The sequence below is a fragment of the Somniosus microcephalus genome, chromosome 2, assembly GCF_052327205.1.
Source record: "Somniosus microcephalus isolate GS21.2 chromosome 2, FLI_Smic_1.0, whole genome shotgun sequence".
NCBI lineage: Eukaryota > Metazoa > Chordata > Chondrichthyes > Squaliformes > Somniosidae > Somniosus > Somniosus microcephalus.
In genome coordinates this window covers 21,883,777-21,901,544 of record NC_140988.1, presented here as the reverse complement: position 1 = coordinate 21,901,544, position 17,768 = coordinate 21,883,777, and the positions used below count along the sequence as shown (strand labels likewise).

General features: G+C 43.7%; 2 protein-coding genes across 4 annotated transcripts in view; one reads left to right on the top strand and one right to left on the bottom strand.

Annotated features, from left to right (window-relative positions):
• Positions 1–11,877, top strand: part of csgalnact1a (chondroitin sulfate N-acetylgalactosaminyltransferase 1a) — a 106,856-nt gene extending 94,979 nt beyond the window's left edge. Inside the window, exons 6-8 of the mRNA XM_086007337.1 lie at positions 2,987–3,081; positions 3,985–4,066; positions 6,019–11,877. Of these exons, the coding sequence (XP_085863463.1) occupies positions 2,987–3,081; positions 3,985–4,066; positions 6,019–6,308 (467 nt within the window). The 3' untranslated portion in view covers positions 6,309–11,877. The remainder of the gene's footprint in view (positions 1–2,986; positions 3,082–3,984; positions 4,067–6,018) is intronic.
• Positions 11,878–12,624: 747 nt separating this feature from the next.
• sh2d4a (SH2 domain containing 4A) overlaps positions 12,625–17,768 on the bottom strand; it is an 81,912-nt gene continuing 76,768 nt past the window's right edge. For all 3 annotated transcript variants that reach the window (XM_086007367.1, XM_086007350.1, XM_086007358.1), the window contains 2 exons: positions 14,987–15,207; positions 12,625–13,278 (listed from right to left, as the gene is read on the bottom strand). In XM_086007367.1, coding sequence (XP_085863493.1) covers positions 13,186–13,278; positions 14,987–15,207 — 314 coding nt within the window. In that variant the 3' untranslated portion in view covers positions 12,625–13,185. The remainder of the gene's footprint in view (positions 13,279–14,986; positions 15,208–17,768) is intronic.

Genomic DNA, 17,768 nt, shown 5'->3' with positions numbered 1-17,768 from the left:
TGCAATGAGACCTGGGTGTCCTTGTGCACCAGTCGCTGAAGGTAAGCATGCAGGTGCAGCAGGCGGTTAAGAAGACAAATGGTATGTTGGCCTTCCTAGCGAGAGGGTTTGAGTACAGGAACAAGGATGTCTTGCTGCAGTTGTACAGGGCCTTGGTGAGACCACACCTTGAGTATTGTGTGCAGTTTTGGTCGCCTTATCTGAGGAAGGATGTTCTTGCCATGGAAGGAGTTCAGCGAAGATTCACCAGGCTGATACCTGGGATGGCAGGAATGATGTATGAGGAGAGATTGGGATGATTGGGCTTGTACTCGCTGGAGTTTAGAAGCATGAGAGGAGATCTCATTGAAACTTATAAAATTCTGACAGGACAGACTAGATGCAGGAAGGATGTTCCCGATGGTCGGGGAGTCCAGAACCAGGGGTCACAGTCTAAGGATAAGGGATAGGCCATTTAGGACAGAAATGAGGAAGAATTTCTTCACCCAGAGAGTGGTGAACCTGTGGAATTCTCTACCCCAGAAGACAGTAGAAGCCAATTCATTAAATATATTCAAGAAGGAGTTGGATATATTTCTTAAGGCTAAAGGGATCAAGGGATATGGGGAGAAGGCAGGGACAGGGTACTGAAATTGGATGATCAGCCATGATCGCATTGAATGGTGGAGCAGGCTCGAGGGGCCGAATGGCCTACTCCTGCTCCTATCTTCTATGTTTCTATGTTTCACACAGCTATAAGTCAGCCATGGCAGAATGGATAAGCTGAATGCTACACTTTGAATTTTTTTTCTTTTCAAACTTCTACATGTTCCAAGATATAACCAGCAGGCTGTTGCTTAGAAAATAAAGCACAGAGACAGGCCATTCGGCCCCACTAGGCTGTGCTGGTGTTAATGTCTTTCTATTCCTTTTTCTCTTATGCACTCGTCTAGTTTTTTTTTTAAAGCGCCTAAGCTATTTGCCTCAACCACTTCCTGTGGTAGCGAGTTGATGAAGTCTTTGTGACTCTACCACCGGTACTAACTCAGCAATAATGTCCCTTTAATTACGAGCAGAGTTTTCTCAATTTTTGAATGTACACATAACTTGCTTAATTTTGGTAGGGTGAACACGTTCTCTGATGGATGCCACCCTACTTCTTTGGATATTCAATTGAAGTTGGATCCGCTGACACAACCCGCATCACTCAGAATCCCTGCCAGTCTGATGAGCAGACAGCAGTGAGATTAAAAAAGACATTAATAAAATCATTTGAACACTTTACTGCTTCAGTACTTGGGGCTGTTTCTCTGATCATCTTTAGAAATGGCAGCCAAGATATTGAAATGTAAATGTTTGCAACAGATTCCAAACATGGGCCAATACACAGGTCACCAAGCTTTGTCCAAAGGAACTAAAAGACGGCTTTCATTCGCCAAGCTGATTAATCATGGAACCCCGGCACTGAGCTTATTGACAGGTCTGGTTTGTGGCTAACTTTAGTCATTTCCTGGCTTCATCTACGCAACCAGATGTCAGGAAATGCCAGAGAAGTAAGATTACCTACTTTGTAGGGCCTTCGTTCTATGAACGATGGTATCATTCACACACTGGAGGAACTTGTCCAATCTTGACTGATTCTGAGAGTTCACATATTTTGTTGTTGTTGTGCATTTCACTGCTCCTCATGTGATTCCATGCCCCCACCCTCTATAAAGTCCCAGGACTGCTGCAACTCATTTTGACCTACATTGACCTAAAATAACTTCATTAAAGCTCTTTAAACTAAAACTTTAACAGCCCAGCAAGGCCTGAAAGATAGAGAGGGATCCTTCATCCGTCATAGGAGCCATGCTAAAATGGCATCAGATTAGGAGGAGGGAGAGGCTAGCCGGGTCAGCCCAACACTTGGCAAAAACCTTGTCCTAGGTGATGACCAAATTTAAACAGTGTCTGGCAAATGTGTGAGAGAGGGTAAATGCGCCAAGGAGGGTGTAAGCACGCGAGGGATACTTCACATTGTTACCTTGCAGAAACATTGATGGAAACCTGACTGAAAAGCTTAGGAAGTAGGCATGGAACAAGTAAAATGGCCCCTAACTAGATCTCTGTGGCATTTGGCAGCTGAACGATAATGATGGAGAATACAACAAATAACCATTTCACTACGCAGTGGATTCATTAGCAAGTTGTCTAAGGCCTTCTTTCCATAGGACGCAAATAACTGCCTGGGCTTCCTAAATTAGGTGAACATGAAAACAAAGCACTCTCTCCGCATGGACACGGTGACACTTATGATCCTTATTCAATTGACGGGGAGGTGGATAAAAAAAATGGTACAACAGTCTCATCAACCAAATTAAACTGTGAGACCACATTGGTGAGGAGCCCTGGGTGAGTCCAAGAACTGAATCCTGCCATGAACATGCTCGGAGCCTCCATTTCCTCTTTTTCTTACATCTCTTACCTCCTTTCTGATCCCTTCACCACAGATCCAATTACTCTCTCCGTGAGCACATTGGTCCCAGCCTCGTTCGGGTGAAGCCCCGCTCATCCTGTACAGGCCACTTTAGTCCCAGGACTCCTCCCAGTGTCCCAGGAATCTGAGCCCTTCCCTCGCACCTCATCTCGCCAGCCACGCATTTGCCCCTCTTCTCTTGCTATTTCTGTGCATGTTATCAGGAATAATCCTGAGATTTTTACCCTTGAGCCTTGCTCTTTAACCTGTTTTCTAATCCCTGAAGCTGCCTTTGCAGGACATCCATTCCAATCCTCCTATGCTGTTGGTTTTGACTTCTGGCTGTCCCGTTCCCTCTCCCAGCACTTGCGCCCACTCCATTATATCCTGCAGCCTGGCAGCTGGAAGACAGCCTGCCAATGGGAGTCTGGGCTGCAGCTATAAAAGCGCCAACAAAGTGACCCTCGCTCGATCATGGAAACTGCAGCACTCATTAGACGTCCTGCTGGGCCTTTGCTACGAGTTTAACGTTGTCTTTCTGTTTTGCAGGAAAGAAGGTTTTCTACCCTGTCCTCTTCAGTCAGTACAATCCTGCCATTATTTATGGTCACCACGACTCCGTCCCACCCATTGAACAGCAGCTGGTAAGTGTTGTATATCAGCCGACAGTACGTGACTGTGGAACTCAGTAGGAAAATGGCCTTTTTGGAGAACCCATTACCATAGGCTACAACGTGCCTGTCTCCCAAACATATGGCCGTGAGTTCGAAGGCTGCTGGTCCCATAAGCCCAGCCACATACTGTTAGAAGTAAGTTCTCTCCCTGTCCTCCTTACTGTGGTGTGGGAAAGTGTGGGCTCTTCTTTTCTAAGCACCACAGTCAATGGCTGTGAGGTGCAGCCATAGTGCGGCAAGCCAAATGTGTCACTGTTGAAAATAAAGGTTCACCTCTTCTTCCCTCTTCTCCCAGAGCATGGCTCACAGGTCCTCGGCAGAATCCAATTGGTCGTGTGTGAGTCTAGGCAGTATGGCTGTGGGGCAGGAACGCATCAGAGCTGATCCTCTTCTCCCCTGATGTTCACACATGTACTGTCCAGCAGGGATCACTAGATCGCGTTTAGGAGCAAGAACCCTGGCGGATTCTTCACTTCTCTAGCCCATAGGTGCTGAGGGCAGCTGTAGCAATCCCCGCTCTGTTCTCCTCTGAGATCAGCTACCTCAGAACAGACTGAGGCTCACGCCTCCCTGGTGTAGTTAGCTCACGATAGAACCAAGCTGAGCCATTAAGGGAGACAGCTATGCAACTTTTTAGTCATTTTTACAGTGTGTGCTAATGACATCTAGTGGTGTTCACAGGCACAAGCACGATGGGCCGAATGGCCGCCTCCTGTGCTGTATCATTTTATGATTCTAACTGGAATACTTTTAGAAGTATAAGTAAAATGATAAGATTGACCTTTATGGTACTGTGAGCGGGAGAACAGTTAGAAGAGGCTGTGAAAAATCTGAAGTAACGATAGTTAACTCGGACTCTTCATTTTGTTAAAGGCGATTAAAAAGGATTCAGGCTTCTGGAGGGATTTTGGCTTTGGAATGACTTGCCAGTATAGATCAGATTTCATCAATATAGGTAAGTGAACATACAAAAGGAACATTCTTTCAGGAGAGACTCTGTACAAATTTGTTCTTCCACCAGTAGCAAGTCTGCCACCTACTGCACCGATGCCATATTGAAGGATGGAATCTGGAGTGGCTGGCGTTGCGATAATAGGATCTTGTGACCAGGTTCACCGAGGTTACACTGATCTCTGCTATTACCACAGGGTCACAACATATCGACAAGTTTGGTTTCTGAGGATTGAGGAATGTATTCAGTGTTGGAAAAAGACGTCAGTGCAATTTGCTTTCAGATCCTATGTCCTTGTATTTGCCCCATTTAGTCCACATGTATTTATGAAGCAAACAGATAGGGAAAACGTGTTGGTCTCTCTCTGATCCATTCTCATCCTTCCCTACCAGCTCACTCTATCACACTGCAGTTTTCCCTTTATTTATGTTGTCCACTAAAGAAGGGACTTTCATTTCTACAGCGCCTTTTGCCGTCTCAGGCAGTCCCAAAGCACTTTGCAGCCAATGAAATACTTTCAAAGTGTGGTAACTGTTGTAATGTAGGAAACGTGGCAGCTAATTTGTGCACAACAAGATCCCACAAAAAACAATGACCACATAATCTGTTTTAGTGGTGTTGGCGGAGGGCTAAATATTGGCCAGGACGCCAGGGAGAACGCCCCTGCTCTTACGAAATAGTGCCATGGGACCTTTTGGATCCACCAGAGAGTGCAGACGAGGCCTTGGTTTAATGTCTCAACTGAACAACGGCACCTCCGGCAGTGCAGCACTCCCTCAGCACTGCACTAAAGTGCCAGTCTAGATTATGTACTCAAGACTCTGGAGTGGGAATTGAACCCACAGCTTTCTAACTCTGAGGCAAGAGTGCTACCACTGAGCTATGCATGAGACTAAACTATATGGGATACATTGAAGAAAAGTGAGATTTAAGTAAGAGGCCCTGTGGTTCAGTGTGCACATTGAATTTCCCCCCCTTAAATTTGACATTTAATAAAAACTCATTTTCTTCAACCAATCTGTATGCAGTGACCAATCTAAGTGTTGGGGAGGTGGAGGGGGGAATGTTGCACAAGGATGTCAGGCAGTCATGAGAGGCGAGAACCAGAGTGGTACTGTCCATATAATTACATGTACAAGATTTGAGAATCAAACCCATGCACCCCCAAGTATGAGTATGTACCAAGATTTGAGTATGTACCAGAATTCCAAGTTGGTTTCGGACAAACGCAGATGATCAATTCAGACCCCTCATTTCCCCCCCGCCCCCCATCCTCCTCTCTCACCCACCATATTCAGTTTTGGGTACCGAACCTCAGGGACGATATATTGGCCTTGGAAGGGGTATAGCACAGACTCACTAGAATGATACCAAGGCTAAAAGGGTTAAATTCTGGGGACAGGTTGCATATACGTGGCTTGTATTCCTTTGACTTTAGAAGATTGGTGTGCAAGCTCATCGGGTGTTTAAAATAATAAAGGTATTTGATAGGGTAGACACAGAGAAACTATTTCCTCTGGTGAGGGAATCCAGACCAGGGGAACAATCTTTAAATTAGAGCTAAACCACTTAAGAGTGAAATCAGGAAGCACTTTTCCACACAGGTTAGTGGAAATCTGGAACTCTCTTCCTCAAAAGGCTGTGGATGTTGGATCAATTGAAATTTTCAAGACTGAGATCAATAAATTTTGTTAGGCAAGGGCATGGATTGAATAACTGAATGGCGGAACAGGCTCGAGAGGCTAAATGGCCTATGAAGTAATGTTCCTATGAAGTAATTTCAATTAATCTTTACACATCTCTGCTCGTTACATTTTAATGGTTTCTTCATCCTTGTTATGCCCATCTCTTAACTTTGTTATGGGGGGTGGGGATTTTTTGTTAGCCACCAAAACCTCTCTGCTTTAGATGTTCAAAACATTTCATGATCAAAATTAAAGCGTCTGTTCTTCCAGGTGGCTTTGACTTGGACATAAAAGGATGGGGCGGCGAGGATGTTCACCTCTACCGCAAATACCTCCACAGTGACCTGATCGTGGTCCGAACGCCAGTCCGCGGACTATTCCACCTCTGGCACGAGAAGCGCTGCGTGGACGAGCTGACCCCCGAGCAGTATCGGATGTGCATGCAGTCGAAAGCCATGAACGAGGCCTCGCATGCCCAGCTGGGAATGCTGGTCTTCAGGCACGAGATCGAAGCACATCTACGCAAGCAGCGACACAAGACCAGCGTGAAGAAGACATAAAAGAAGCCCGCGCTGCATTGGCTTCGGCACCGGGAACCTGAGACTGGCGGAGAACAACCCCATCGTGGAAGCAAGTTGTTTGCAAACCCGTTTTCTGCAACGCGGACCGAGAACGCCTCCGGACTTGTCCGTGACGTTGCAATAAATATTGTCCTCCTGCAGCCTAAGGGAAAGTCACATACGTGCTACGGGTGGGATTTATGGATTGGAACATTTACAGCGTCAAGGTCAATCAGAGGTTAATACAGCTAAATTCCGCTGATGTGAAAGTGAACTGGATGGTGGCCCTTCAGATTACCGCTAATTACAGCACAGCAATGTGTGTGTGTATAGTATTTATATAGTCTCATTAATAGGATGACTGCTTTGTGTTGAGGATTTATTTTGAAAAGTGATTCAACAGTTCAGGGTCCGCAGCGGTCACTTAAGCCAATCATGAATCACATGGTAGATATGGAAGAGGAAACCTATCTTGCCCATCCAAGCTCATTCATCCAGAACTGCCCTAATCTCACCACCATCTCCACTCCCCTATCCAGAAACGCCGTGTGTTGATCACTCCTAAATTGTGACCCCCATGTCCCTTCGTCACAATTTAATTTACTTTTTCTATTCTGTTTGCTATCTTATACACCTCTAAGATCAGTAACCTCCTTTCAAGACTGAAGAGCGCAAGTTTTTTTTTTAAAGCTTTCTTCCTAACTGGGTCTTCTGACAATAGGGATCAGTCTCCGGATCGCCTCTACTCTGCATCGCCTCCAGCAATTGAATGTCTCCCTGTGTCTCGATGAGCAGAACTGGATGCATTAGTCAAGGTGGAGTCTGATCGGTGCTCCGGGAAAGAAAGACTTGCATTTATAAAGCGCCTCATCATATCTCTGAGTGACCCAAAGTGTTTCATGGGCGATGATTTACTCTGAAGTGCAGACTGCATAAAATATTTCACAATCAGCGATGAGATGAATGACCGACGAACCTGTTTTTGGAGGTGGTGGCGGAGGGGGGAATGTTGGCTTAGGCACTGGAAGACGTCTTTGCTTTCCTTCGAAGATTTGAAGAGTTTACAAATGACTTTCTCTGACTTGTGCTCTGCTGTTTTGGCTGAACAGGTCAGCATTGTTGTTTACTGGCCCACAGTGATTGGACCCGTTAAGTGCCAGTCTACTAAAACCCCTAGATTGCTTTCAACTTCATTCGTGGTCATTTTGACGCACCACTGGTAAAGTACCTGCATTGCCCGTCGTCTTCCTTCCTATGTGCAATATTCAGTATTAAGTTTCATCTGCTGCCACTTGCGTACTTTATCGAGCCCCTTTTGCAGGTCTCTGGCTGTCTCTTCAGATAAAAGTAGAAGGATTGTTTCGACCTGCTCCCTGTCAAAAGCTGAAAACAAAATATCAAAGAGTTGAGTGTAAACCAAAAGTGTGTATTTAGTGAAAGTATCGGGAGGCCTGGCAGATTCCAGGCCGAGCGACTTCTGTGCTCCCAAAGACTCCGCTGAAAGAGCCCAAGTGGCGAACCTATTCTCACTGACACAGGACACGTTGGGGCTATTTTCAGTCCAAAATATTCCGTGTGGATTAACGATTCCGAAACTGTTCCTCAAAGCTTCAGTTGCACTTTTGTTTGTTTGCTTCATGATTCCTAGCACCCTGCTCTGTTTGAAGCCTTACTGACAAAACTATCCTACAGTGCAGTGAGGCCATGGATAAACTATATGGTTATGAACGGTGTACATTTCTGCCTTAGAGTAGTTTCTCAGTCAATAGAGTGGTATCGCCAGCATACATCTTTTTCACTGCATCTGCAATAACCAGTTACATCATAAACTACCCCTCATAAATACCTTTTGTTTTTGTTATACAATCCACACAGATGCAGGAGATTAAGAAAAAAAAACAGGAAGCTACAGTATCACTACTGGAACCATGAAATTAATTCTGGTGTTTAGCCAGCCTGAGATATATATTCAACCATTTTCTGCTGATGTGTTTGTTCCAAGTCGTGACAGTGGAATCTGGGCAAGAGCACTGTTCTTGGCTATCTCTGCCCCACGTTACAACTGTCCCGAGACAGACCGGGAAGATTACAGGTACCCAAAATGTGTTTTTTTTGGTCATTCATTCTCTGGATGCGGGCATTTATTGACCATCCCTAGTTCTCGAGAAGATGGTGGTGGTCCGCTTACTCGGACCGCTGCAGTCCATGTGGAAGAGGCGCCGTTAGGGAGAGAGTGTCAGGATTTTCACCCAGTGACGATGAAGGAACGGCGATATATGTTCAAGTCAGGATGGTGTGTGACTTGGAGGTGATGGCATTGCCCCATGCACCTGCTGCCCTCGTCATTCTAGGTGGTGGAGGTCATGGGTTTGGGAGGTGCTGCCGAAGAAGCCTTGGCGAGTACATTTATGAGTTTGCTTCACGCAGAACAGAACAAAAACCATTAAGGTAACTACGAAGTTAGAACAGAAAAAGTCTGGAAAGACACAGCAGAGTGATGGATATTTGAAAGAAAAAGCTCCTGCTACACTTCAACTTTTTCTGATTTTGTGTCAGATTTCCAGCATTCTTGATCTTTTTTTCTTTACATTTGAAGCTATGCCAATGAGCTTATAGTAGGCAGTGGCAGTGTGGCATTTGGTTAACCAATATTGCAGGTATTTTGTATTTTGAAAGCTGCCGAGAGACCAGTGGTATACAGGGACTGTTAGGGTATCAGCAGGCAATCAATCAGAAGTCACTCACCACCCTGAACGTACAGCTCACATTCACCAACACCACCAATTGCTGAAAGAAATTAGGTTTGACATTTTCAGGAAAAACAAAGCCTTAAGGATAGAAACTTTTCCTTAGGAACAAATAGTTACTAGGACCATAATACTTGTGTTTGTACTCATTCTCAGGAGAAGGGGGGGGGGAAAAAGACACACAAATAAAGTTACCAAAGGCTGTGTGATTGAAACTGGATCTCATTAAATCTAGTTTGCACTTTACAATTGTAATTTCAATGTTTGTGGAAAAATTAGAGCCTTGTATTCTTCCAGGTAACTATCACAGTGGGATGAGTATCTCCGATTTCTTAAGGCATGATAGTCAGCAATAGCGGTTTCCATGGAAACTCCTAATGAAGTGTGTGGTCTCCATCTGTTCCCTTTAGGCCCTCATCGTAACTATGCCAACAACCCAGATCAGCAGGCACACTCAACCAGTGCTCTTCCTGATCCGTGGTCACTGCTGCCCATGTATTGACTCCCATTAATCACAATAACAGGGGCCAAGCAGACTCGTAGCTTTTTCCTTTCCCTCCAAAATAAGCTGCTCCATGGTATTGGTGAGAGGGAGAGGGGGGTGAGGGGGGTTGCAGAGAGAGAGAGAGACACCTTCCCCTCTTCAGTTAGGTTGGAATCTGATAAACTTGATAAATCCAGGGTATTTTATATGTTAAATGAATTTTGTAAAATACCTTGGACTAAATATGTTAATAGTTAAAATCTATGCAGTATTTGTACAGTAATGGAATCTGTTGCTTTATCAGGTTTATGGATTGCTGTCAATATTTTTGAAATTGTTTAAAGCTTCAGTGTTAAGTGTCGTGTTTACATTAACTGGATTTTATAAATGTTTAAACTTAGGGCTGGGCATTTTCAATTTAGTAAATGACGTACCTAGATTGCATACTATTGATCACATGGACCACCGTGCTCACTTCAAGTCCAGTGTATTCCTATATACCTGGATCATGCATTCCTGACCTGTTGTACACTTCAACTTAGAAAAGTAATTGAATCATAGAATAGTACAGCACAGAAGGAGGCCATTCAGTCCATCGTGCATGTCCCAGCTCTTTGAAAGAGCTATCCAATCGGTCCTACTCCGCTGCTCTTTCCACATAACCCTGCAATTTGTTTCCTTTTCAGGTATTTACCCAATTCCCTTTTGAAAGTTACTGTTGAATCTGCTTCCACCGCCATTTCAGGCAGTACATTCCAGATCATAACAACTCACTGCGTTAAAAAAAAAAAAATTCTCCTCTTTGTCCCTCTGGTTCTTTTGCCAATTATCTTAGATCTGGGTCTGTCTTTTGTTTCCTGACTCTCCTGGCAGTGGAAACAGATTCTCCCTGTCCACACTCCAAGTAATAAGCTGGCCTCGTTTCAGTTTACAGTGACTTAAGGCAGTGTCACAGGAATCGCAGTCTGGATCTGGTCAAGATAATGCACTTGGGGGTTGAGGGTACATGAACCACATGAGCGAGACGCAATGTCATCTCAACGTAACCCAGCCAGCGTGCATTACAAGATATATAATCAAGTTATTTGTTGAGTACGGTTTTTTTTTTCTGCTCCCATGTTAGTGTGGAGCTGTTTCCTGAACCCCATGACTGCAGCAGAAGCACCATTGCACCAGGTGAGATGTATGAGGAGAGATTGGATCGATTAGGCTTATATTTGCTAGAGTTTAGAAGAATGAGAGGGGATCTCATTGAAACTTATAAAATTCTAACAGGACTAGACAGACTAGATGCAGGAAGGATGTTCCTGATAGCGGGGGGAGTCCAGAACCAGGGGTCACAGTCTAAGGATAAGGGATAAGCCATTTAGGACTGAGATGAAGAGGAATTTCTTCACCCAGAGAGTGGTGAACCTGTGGAATTCTCTACCACGCAAGGCAGTTGAGGCCAATTCATTAAATATATTCAAGAAGGAGTTAGATATATTTCTTGAGGCTAAAGGGATCAAGGGAGAAAGCAGGGACAGAGTACTGAATTTGGATGATCAGCCATGATCTCATTAAATGGTGGAACAGGCTCAAGGGGCCGAATGGCCTACTCCTGCTCCTATCTTCTATGTTTCTAGGTGATACTGGAATGCATTTGTGGCCTGAAGAACAGCACAGCACCTATACTTTGTTTCTGAGATCCTCAGACTGGCAGCTTGTTTTTATAAATTGACACATTCCATCAATGAAGGTGAACAGCCTATGTCAAAAATAGAAGAAGCGAGAGACTCTGTCTACCAGTCAATAGCTACAGGCCTCAAAGATTTATGGGATTTGTCAGATGGAATACCTAGAAATATTATTTATTTAAAATATGGGTAACAGAAGTTAGTTACTTTTATAAACCCCCATCCCGTGTTTTAAAGTCAGCATCAACTTAACGCAGAGTTAATTTTCATGATTAGAAATGAAAATATTTATGGAAATATATATAACTGATTGAGCTTGAAGTAAGATGGGGATGTTTGTAGATGAAAAATAAATTGCACACAAAAGCTTTCCTTCACTGTGCTGTGTTTGACCAGTGATGCTGTCAAGCTTGGGACAAAATTCATGCATTAGAACAGATGTATGCCCAGCCCTATCGAAATCCATGCGTGTGGGAGTTGTAAAGTTTCATTTTTTTGCTGTTCTGTAGATTTCAATGTACTTTTTAAATATTGATAATTTAAGTCACTAAAATACTGTACAGTAACTGAATTCAGGTAAGCTTAAGTTGTGCTTTTTTTGGGGGTGTTGTTTTGTAAATGCTGAACAATGACCAAGTTTCATAATAAATGTACAAACCCTGTCTCCGTGTTGGAGTTGGCTTTCCAACTGCTAGAAGTGGCATTTTTGTTAAAGGTAACATTTTCTTAAACTGTCAGAGGCAACATTTTCCCCCCCTCTCCAGGTGTTACTGGAGCATGGACCTCAACAGGGTGCCCTCGCCCATCCCATTTTCTAACGCCACTAATAGTAATGACCGTATGACATCATTCACCGCGCTTCCCGTCATTAGCGCCTCAGTAACACTGGCTGCAGCACCTATTTATTCATTGTTGCTAGATGATGGAAAATCAGGAATAAAGTTTTAATGGAGAGTGGTCCAACCAGCGCAAATACCCTTAGTGATGGAATCGAGATGTGTTAGTGAAGGCTGCAACATGGTGCAGATGTTGCTTGGCCCTTTATACCACCGCAGGCATTGGAATCCTACAGTAGCACAACTTTAACATTTAAAAACTGTCCATATTTGGCATATTTAAAACCCCAGGCACTAGACAACTTAGGAGTCAAAAAAGAGAGTTGTTTACGGATGGTTCCCCCAAGATATATATATATATATATATATATACACATATATATACATATACATGCACGGACATGGGCCGAATGGCCTCCTGTGTCGTAATTTTTCTGATTCCACACACAGTCAAAACAGTGGACATAATTCCACTTTATTAAATACAAAGCACACAGATAATCGGTGGGACAACGAATGGCTTAGATTCTATTCAGATTTGGACCTTACTCGACTATCCAGACTACAGCAATGGTTCTTTAGATGTACTTTATTTTTTTTTTCTAAATCATGTGAATGTCACAGTTCATTTTTAAATTGGCAGCTGTATGAAAATACATTTCTTCCAATATATAATATATGGATTAAGAGGCATGCATCACAAATATTACATTGACAATCAATCAGAGGCCAAATACAACAGAAACAAATCAACTTTACAATATAGCCAGTATATATTAGTAAAATAAATGGACTTTTAAGAACAGCTTACACACTTTGTTTCACACTCTACCTAAAGGATTCCTAATCTACAATGGAGACCATAAAATAATGTCCTCGCCCCTTCAGAAAAAAAATAACAGCTATACCCCCCAGAATGTAAACTCATTTGTTCTTAGAAAATAGATACATCAGGTAGAAGTGAAAGAATACTGTCCACTTTGAATGAAATCTATATTCTTCTTGCATAGTTACATATCTTCTCAAAGGAAGTGAGATTTCGTTTTTGGGCCCAGTTACCTTACTCGACCATGAAGTGAACATTTTGAAGGAAGACTACAATGGATGTGGTGGCACCTCCTGGTTCCGAGGGACTCAGTTGAAGAGATAGGCATAGTCCGGAGGATCGCTGCACTGGCCACATGGGTCAAGCAAGAGCTCAGCACCCGCTGATGTGATTGGCTCGTCCTGTCAACAGTAAGGCTGAAGTTTAGGAAACGGGCCAGTTGTATATATGGCTGACACGAGGGCAATGTTCAGTAAATCAAAATATATACAGTACACACCTTTAAAATATGGAACAGGCTCAATATATTTCTTCACATCTTTCAATCAGATGGATTAACCTTTCATCCACGTGTTGATGGTCTATAGCTTATGGATGTTTTGGTTTGGAAAGTTCCTAATTTGTCACCCCCCCCCCCCGCTTCCAAACTTCTCAGTCAAAACACCAACAAAGTCATCCAACCCAAACTCAGGAATAAAGCAACATCAAGAGCTCACTAGTTCCATCTTAAAAGCAGCATGCTGCAATTATCTCTGGGTTTGTTATGATTTAACGTTGGAAGAGCAGGAGACTGAATGAGTAGTGCAGAGTCTGTGATAGAGTAGACTTAGGTCAGCGAGAATATGGGCGTTGGTGACCGGGTGTTAGTGCAGGATAGGTGCGAGTGGCAGAGTGTCAGATGATTTGGAGTTTATGAAGGGGTAGATTGGGAAGTCGGCAAGGAGTGCATTGGAGAAGTGACTGCAGTTCAGGTGACAACCAACCTGATTGCAGAGGACATAGTAACAAGCTCTGCACCGGAAGGGCTAATGAGCAGTAGTGAAGAGATTATACTCCATGGGTAGCTGTGGAATATTAATCTTCGCCTGTAACTCGCCACATTACAAAATGATCCACACGAGTGAGATTGAAATGGGATCTCAGTTACCAGCTAGGACTTCACTTTGCTTTAATTTTAATGGTGACTATTAGATTAGTGAGACTTGCAGGTCAGATCGGTTTTACCCACCCTCACCAGGTACTCGATAACCATTCTGAGAATCCCATTAAAATTTCAAACCCAAATATTACACGATGCGATTGCTGCTAATATATCGAATTCTGTGACTGAATGAGGTTGCAAAATGTAGAAGTGCTTTCCGAAAGGTTGCTTAGAACAAAACGGAAAACTACAGCGAGCAACGTTTTAGCAGCACTTTGACCAGCTATGAAATCATTGCGACGAGGAATTCCTCCATTTATTCCATGGGAAAAGTCTCGTCCTACCAGGTGACTTTGCCTGTGGGACAAGAAGCACAGTGCCATTTTGCGCTGCTTGTGATTGAAAGTTTGCACAGTTTCAGTGACATCTGCACATTGGGGATTTTAAATATAGCTGGTGGGGGGGGGGGGGTGCGAAAAGGAGGCACTGCCAACAGATTCAGTCTTTATGTAATTCTCTGGACAATTAATCGAGTAAAACTTGTACATTCCACATAGTGAAAGGCCACACAAATAGCAGGGTCTTCAATACAGGTGTGCATCTTACGTCACCGATGCAGATGAGTGCAGACAGGCTGCTCAACCACAGGAGCCATCACAGTAGAGTCCAACATCCTGCTTTCAACCAACACCCACGTGCACACACTTCCAGCAAGGCCCATGTGACTAGCAATCAGGAGCAGGACCCCCCCCTCCAGCCAACTTCTCTCCTCCCTTCCCTTTGCCACCTTGACTGAACTGCCTCACCCAGAATAGACCGGCCACCAAAAAAGCAGAGCCTTCCCTCATGTCCACAGCTCAGTTGCAGATTACATTTAGCCACTGAGCCAACGACGGAGGGAACTGACCAACCACGCGAGAATCCCTCCAGCAGTTTATACAGAATAGAGAGCAGCCCTCGTCGTTTACCTTGTGATACTCCACCAGGTCCACTAGTGTCACGTGCTGCAACTGGTCTACACCAAAGAAGGTGTAGGAGTCCTTAGAGGAGTCAATCAGGAAGTGCTTGAACCCGTCACTGCTTCGGTAAGACAGGCAATAACCGATCATCCGCTCACTGATACGGATTAGAAATGTCCCAGCTCCTTTCTTGTCCAGAAGCTCCTCGGCCTCTTGCCTGGTTACAATGCCTGCAAATAAATCCCAGCGGTCAGTAGAAATAAACCAACCATATCCCAGGTAGGTTGTGGTTAAGGCCACTGATTCAGTTTGCACGGATAAGTGGATTGAATTACGATATCCAATCCCTAAACCACAAGTAAAGATCACATAATCCCTGTAATAAAAAATGTAATTTGGCAGAATGAGCCACTGTAAATCAGTGACCCTGGTTAAGATGAAGGTTAAAAGAAGTTTAAGAAAGGAGAAGTAGTTTCCACTAGCAGAAGGGGCAGTAACCAGAGGACACACATTTAAGATAATTGGCAAAAAAAGCCAGGGGGAGATGAAGAGCATTTTTTTCTTTTTTACGCAGCGAGTTATGATCTGGAATGCGCTGCCTGAAAGGGTGGTCGAAGCAGATTCAACAGTAACTTTCAAAAGGGAATTGGATAACTACTTGAAAAGTAAAAAAAAATTGCAGGGCTATGGGGACAGAGCAGGGCAGTGGGACTAATTGGATGGCTCTTTCAGATGAGACGTTAAACCGAGGCCCCGTCTGCCCTCTCAGGTGGCACTATTTCAAAGAAGAGCAGGGGAGTTATCCCCAGTGTCCTGGGCAATATTTATCCCTTAATCAACATCACAAACAGATTACCTGGTCATTATCACATTACTGTTTGTGAGAACTTGCTGTGCACAAATTGGCTGTCGTGATTCCCGCATTACACCAGATGAGAACACTTCAAAAAAAAGTACTTCATTGGCTGTTAAGTGGTCGTGGAAGGCGCTATACAAGTGCAAGTCCTTCTTTCAAAGAGCCAGAATAAGGCACGATGGGCCGAATGGCCACCTTCTGTGCTGGATGATTCTATGATTCTAAGTTGAGCTCATTTTCCTTGAAAGAGGAGAATTTGGAAGATTCACGATGAGGAGAATTATCAAATTTGATCCTGAATAGTTATTCACTGTGATAAACGATTCAAATAAGGGGATGGACAAGTTAAATAGTAGAATGTTGAGTAACAATGGGATGTTAAGTGGAACTATTCCACCCAAAGGATTAAAGGGTTGTTGAAGAATTTCCTACGAAAAGCTACTGAAGGGAACAGTGGTTGTGAAATAACTGCAGGGAACAGTGGTTGTGAAATAACCATGCGTTTCTGGAGGAAAAAAGGGATTGATGGAGATGAAAGCAATAGATGGTGTTAATGTTTTAAAAAGGGCAGGCTTATTAGGCCTAACGTCCATTCCCTGCTCTTAAAGATTCTTATATAAAAAGGGATGAGGAAGAAGGATCATTGGTGATTGAAAATATAACAAAAAGGAAAGAAATATTGAAAGTGACATGGACAATCTCTAGATCTCCAATGCTTTGTGCATAAAGCCATCACCTCATGCATTACTGACCAGAAGGTTTATAGACTCCATTCCTAGGAGGTGCAGAGTTAGAGATTCCTGCTGGGGTGCCATTCAGACCACTTCAATTGGCCTCAGCATCCCTGGGCACGGGGAGGGTGGAAAAATAACTCCGCTGGGGTTCCTTCTTCTGCAGTGTGCAGATGTCGGGCTGTGATGCCTCCCATATATAAATAGCACATTGACCCTCCCAATCTAGGCTTGTGCACAAAAAACGATAACTCCAGCACAAGTCACTGAATAGGGTGGCAGAAATAGAGAGAAGAGTATAAATGGGGAAATAGCAGGAGAGATTCATCACCGCCAATGGTGGAGCAATTAAAAAATTGGGTATGTTCAAAAGGCCTTGACTAACAACAACTTGTATTTATATACCGGCTGTAACGTAATAAAAAGCCCCAAGGCACTTCACAGGAATGTAGTCAAAAAATGCCCCAAAATTGGACACCGAGCCATATAAGGAGATGTTAGGGCAGAAGACCAAAACTTGGTCAGAGGGGTAGGTTTTAAGGAGCATCTTAAAGAAGGAAAGAGAGGCAAAGAGGTTTAGGGAGGGAATTCCAGAGCTTAGGACCTAGGCAGCTGAAGGCACGGCCGCCAATGGTGGAGCAATTAAAATTGGGGATGTTCAAAAGTCCTAAATAGGCGGAACAGAGAGATCTAGGGAGATTATAGGGCTGGAGGAGATTACAGCTAAAGAGGGGCGAGGCTGTTTAAATAGACAACATTTTTATCAAAACTGAACCCTGCAACAAAATCTAAAATAATAAATCTGAAAGACAGACGGCACCAAAGTGCTTTCCTAAAAATCAACAATTCTACTTCAAGTTTGGCTAACGCAGGATAACAATATTCTCACTAGGTGACAGCACGTTACAGCAGTATCCATAATACTCAAACTTTGTTCACCATTCTTACAGACCAAGAATTCCATTTTAGTTTCCTAACTTTGACTTTCTATATACAGGAAACTCTATTATCCGGCACCAATGGGACCGGCGTGGTGCCGGTTTATCAAAAAGTCCGGATTACAGAGAGGTATAGTTTAAAAGGTACGAGAGCTCCGTACACAGCAACAAATCCAGGCTTCCCTGTTGCTTAGCAACATGTGCAGGAACTCCGGCCACAGACCAAGCATCCCTGTTGTTTAGCAACAAGTGCACGAACCCCAGTT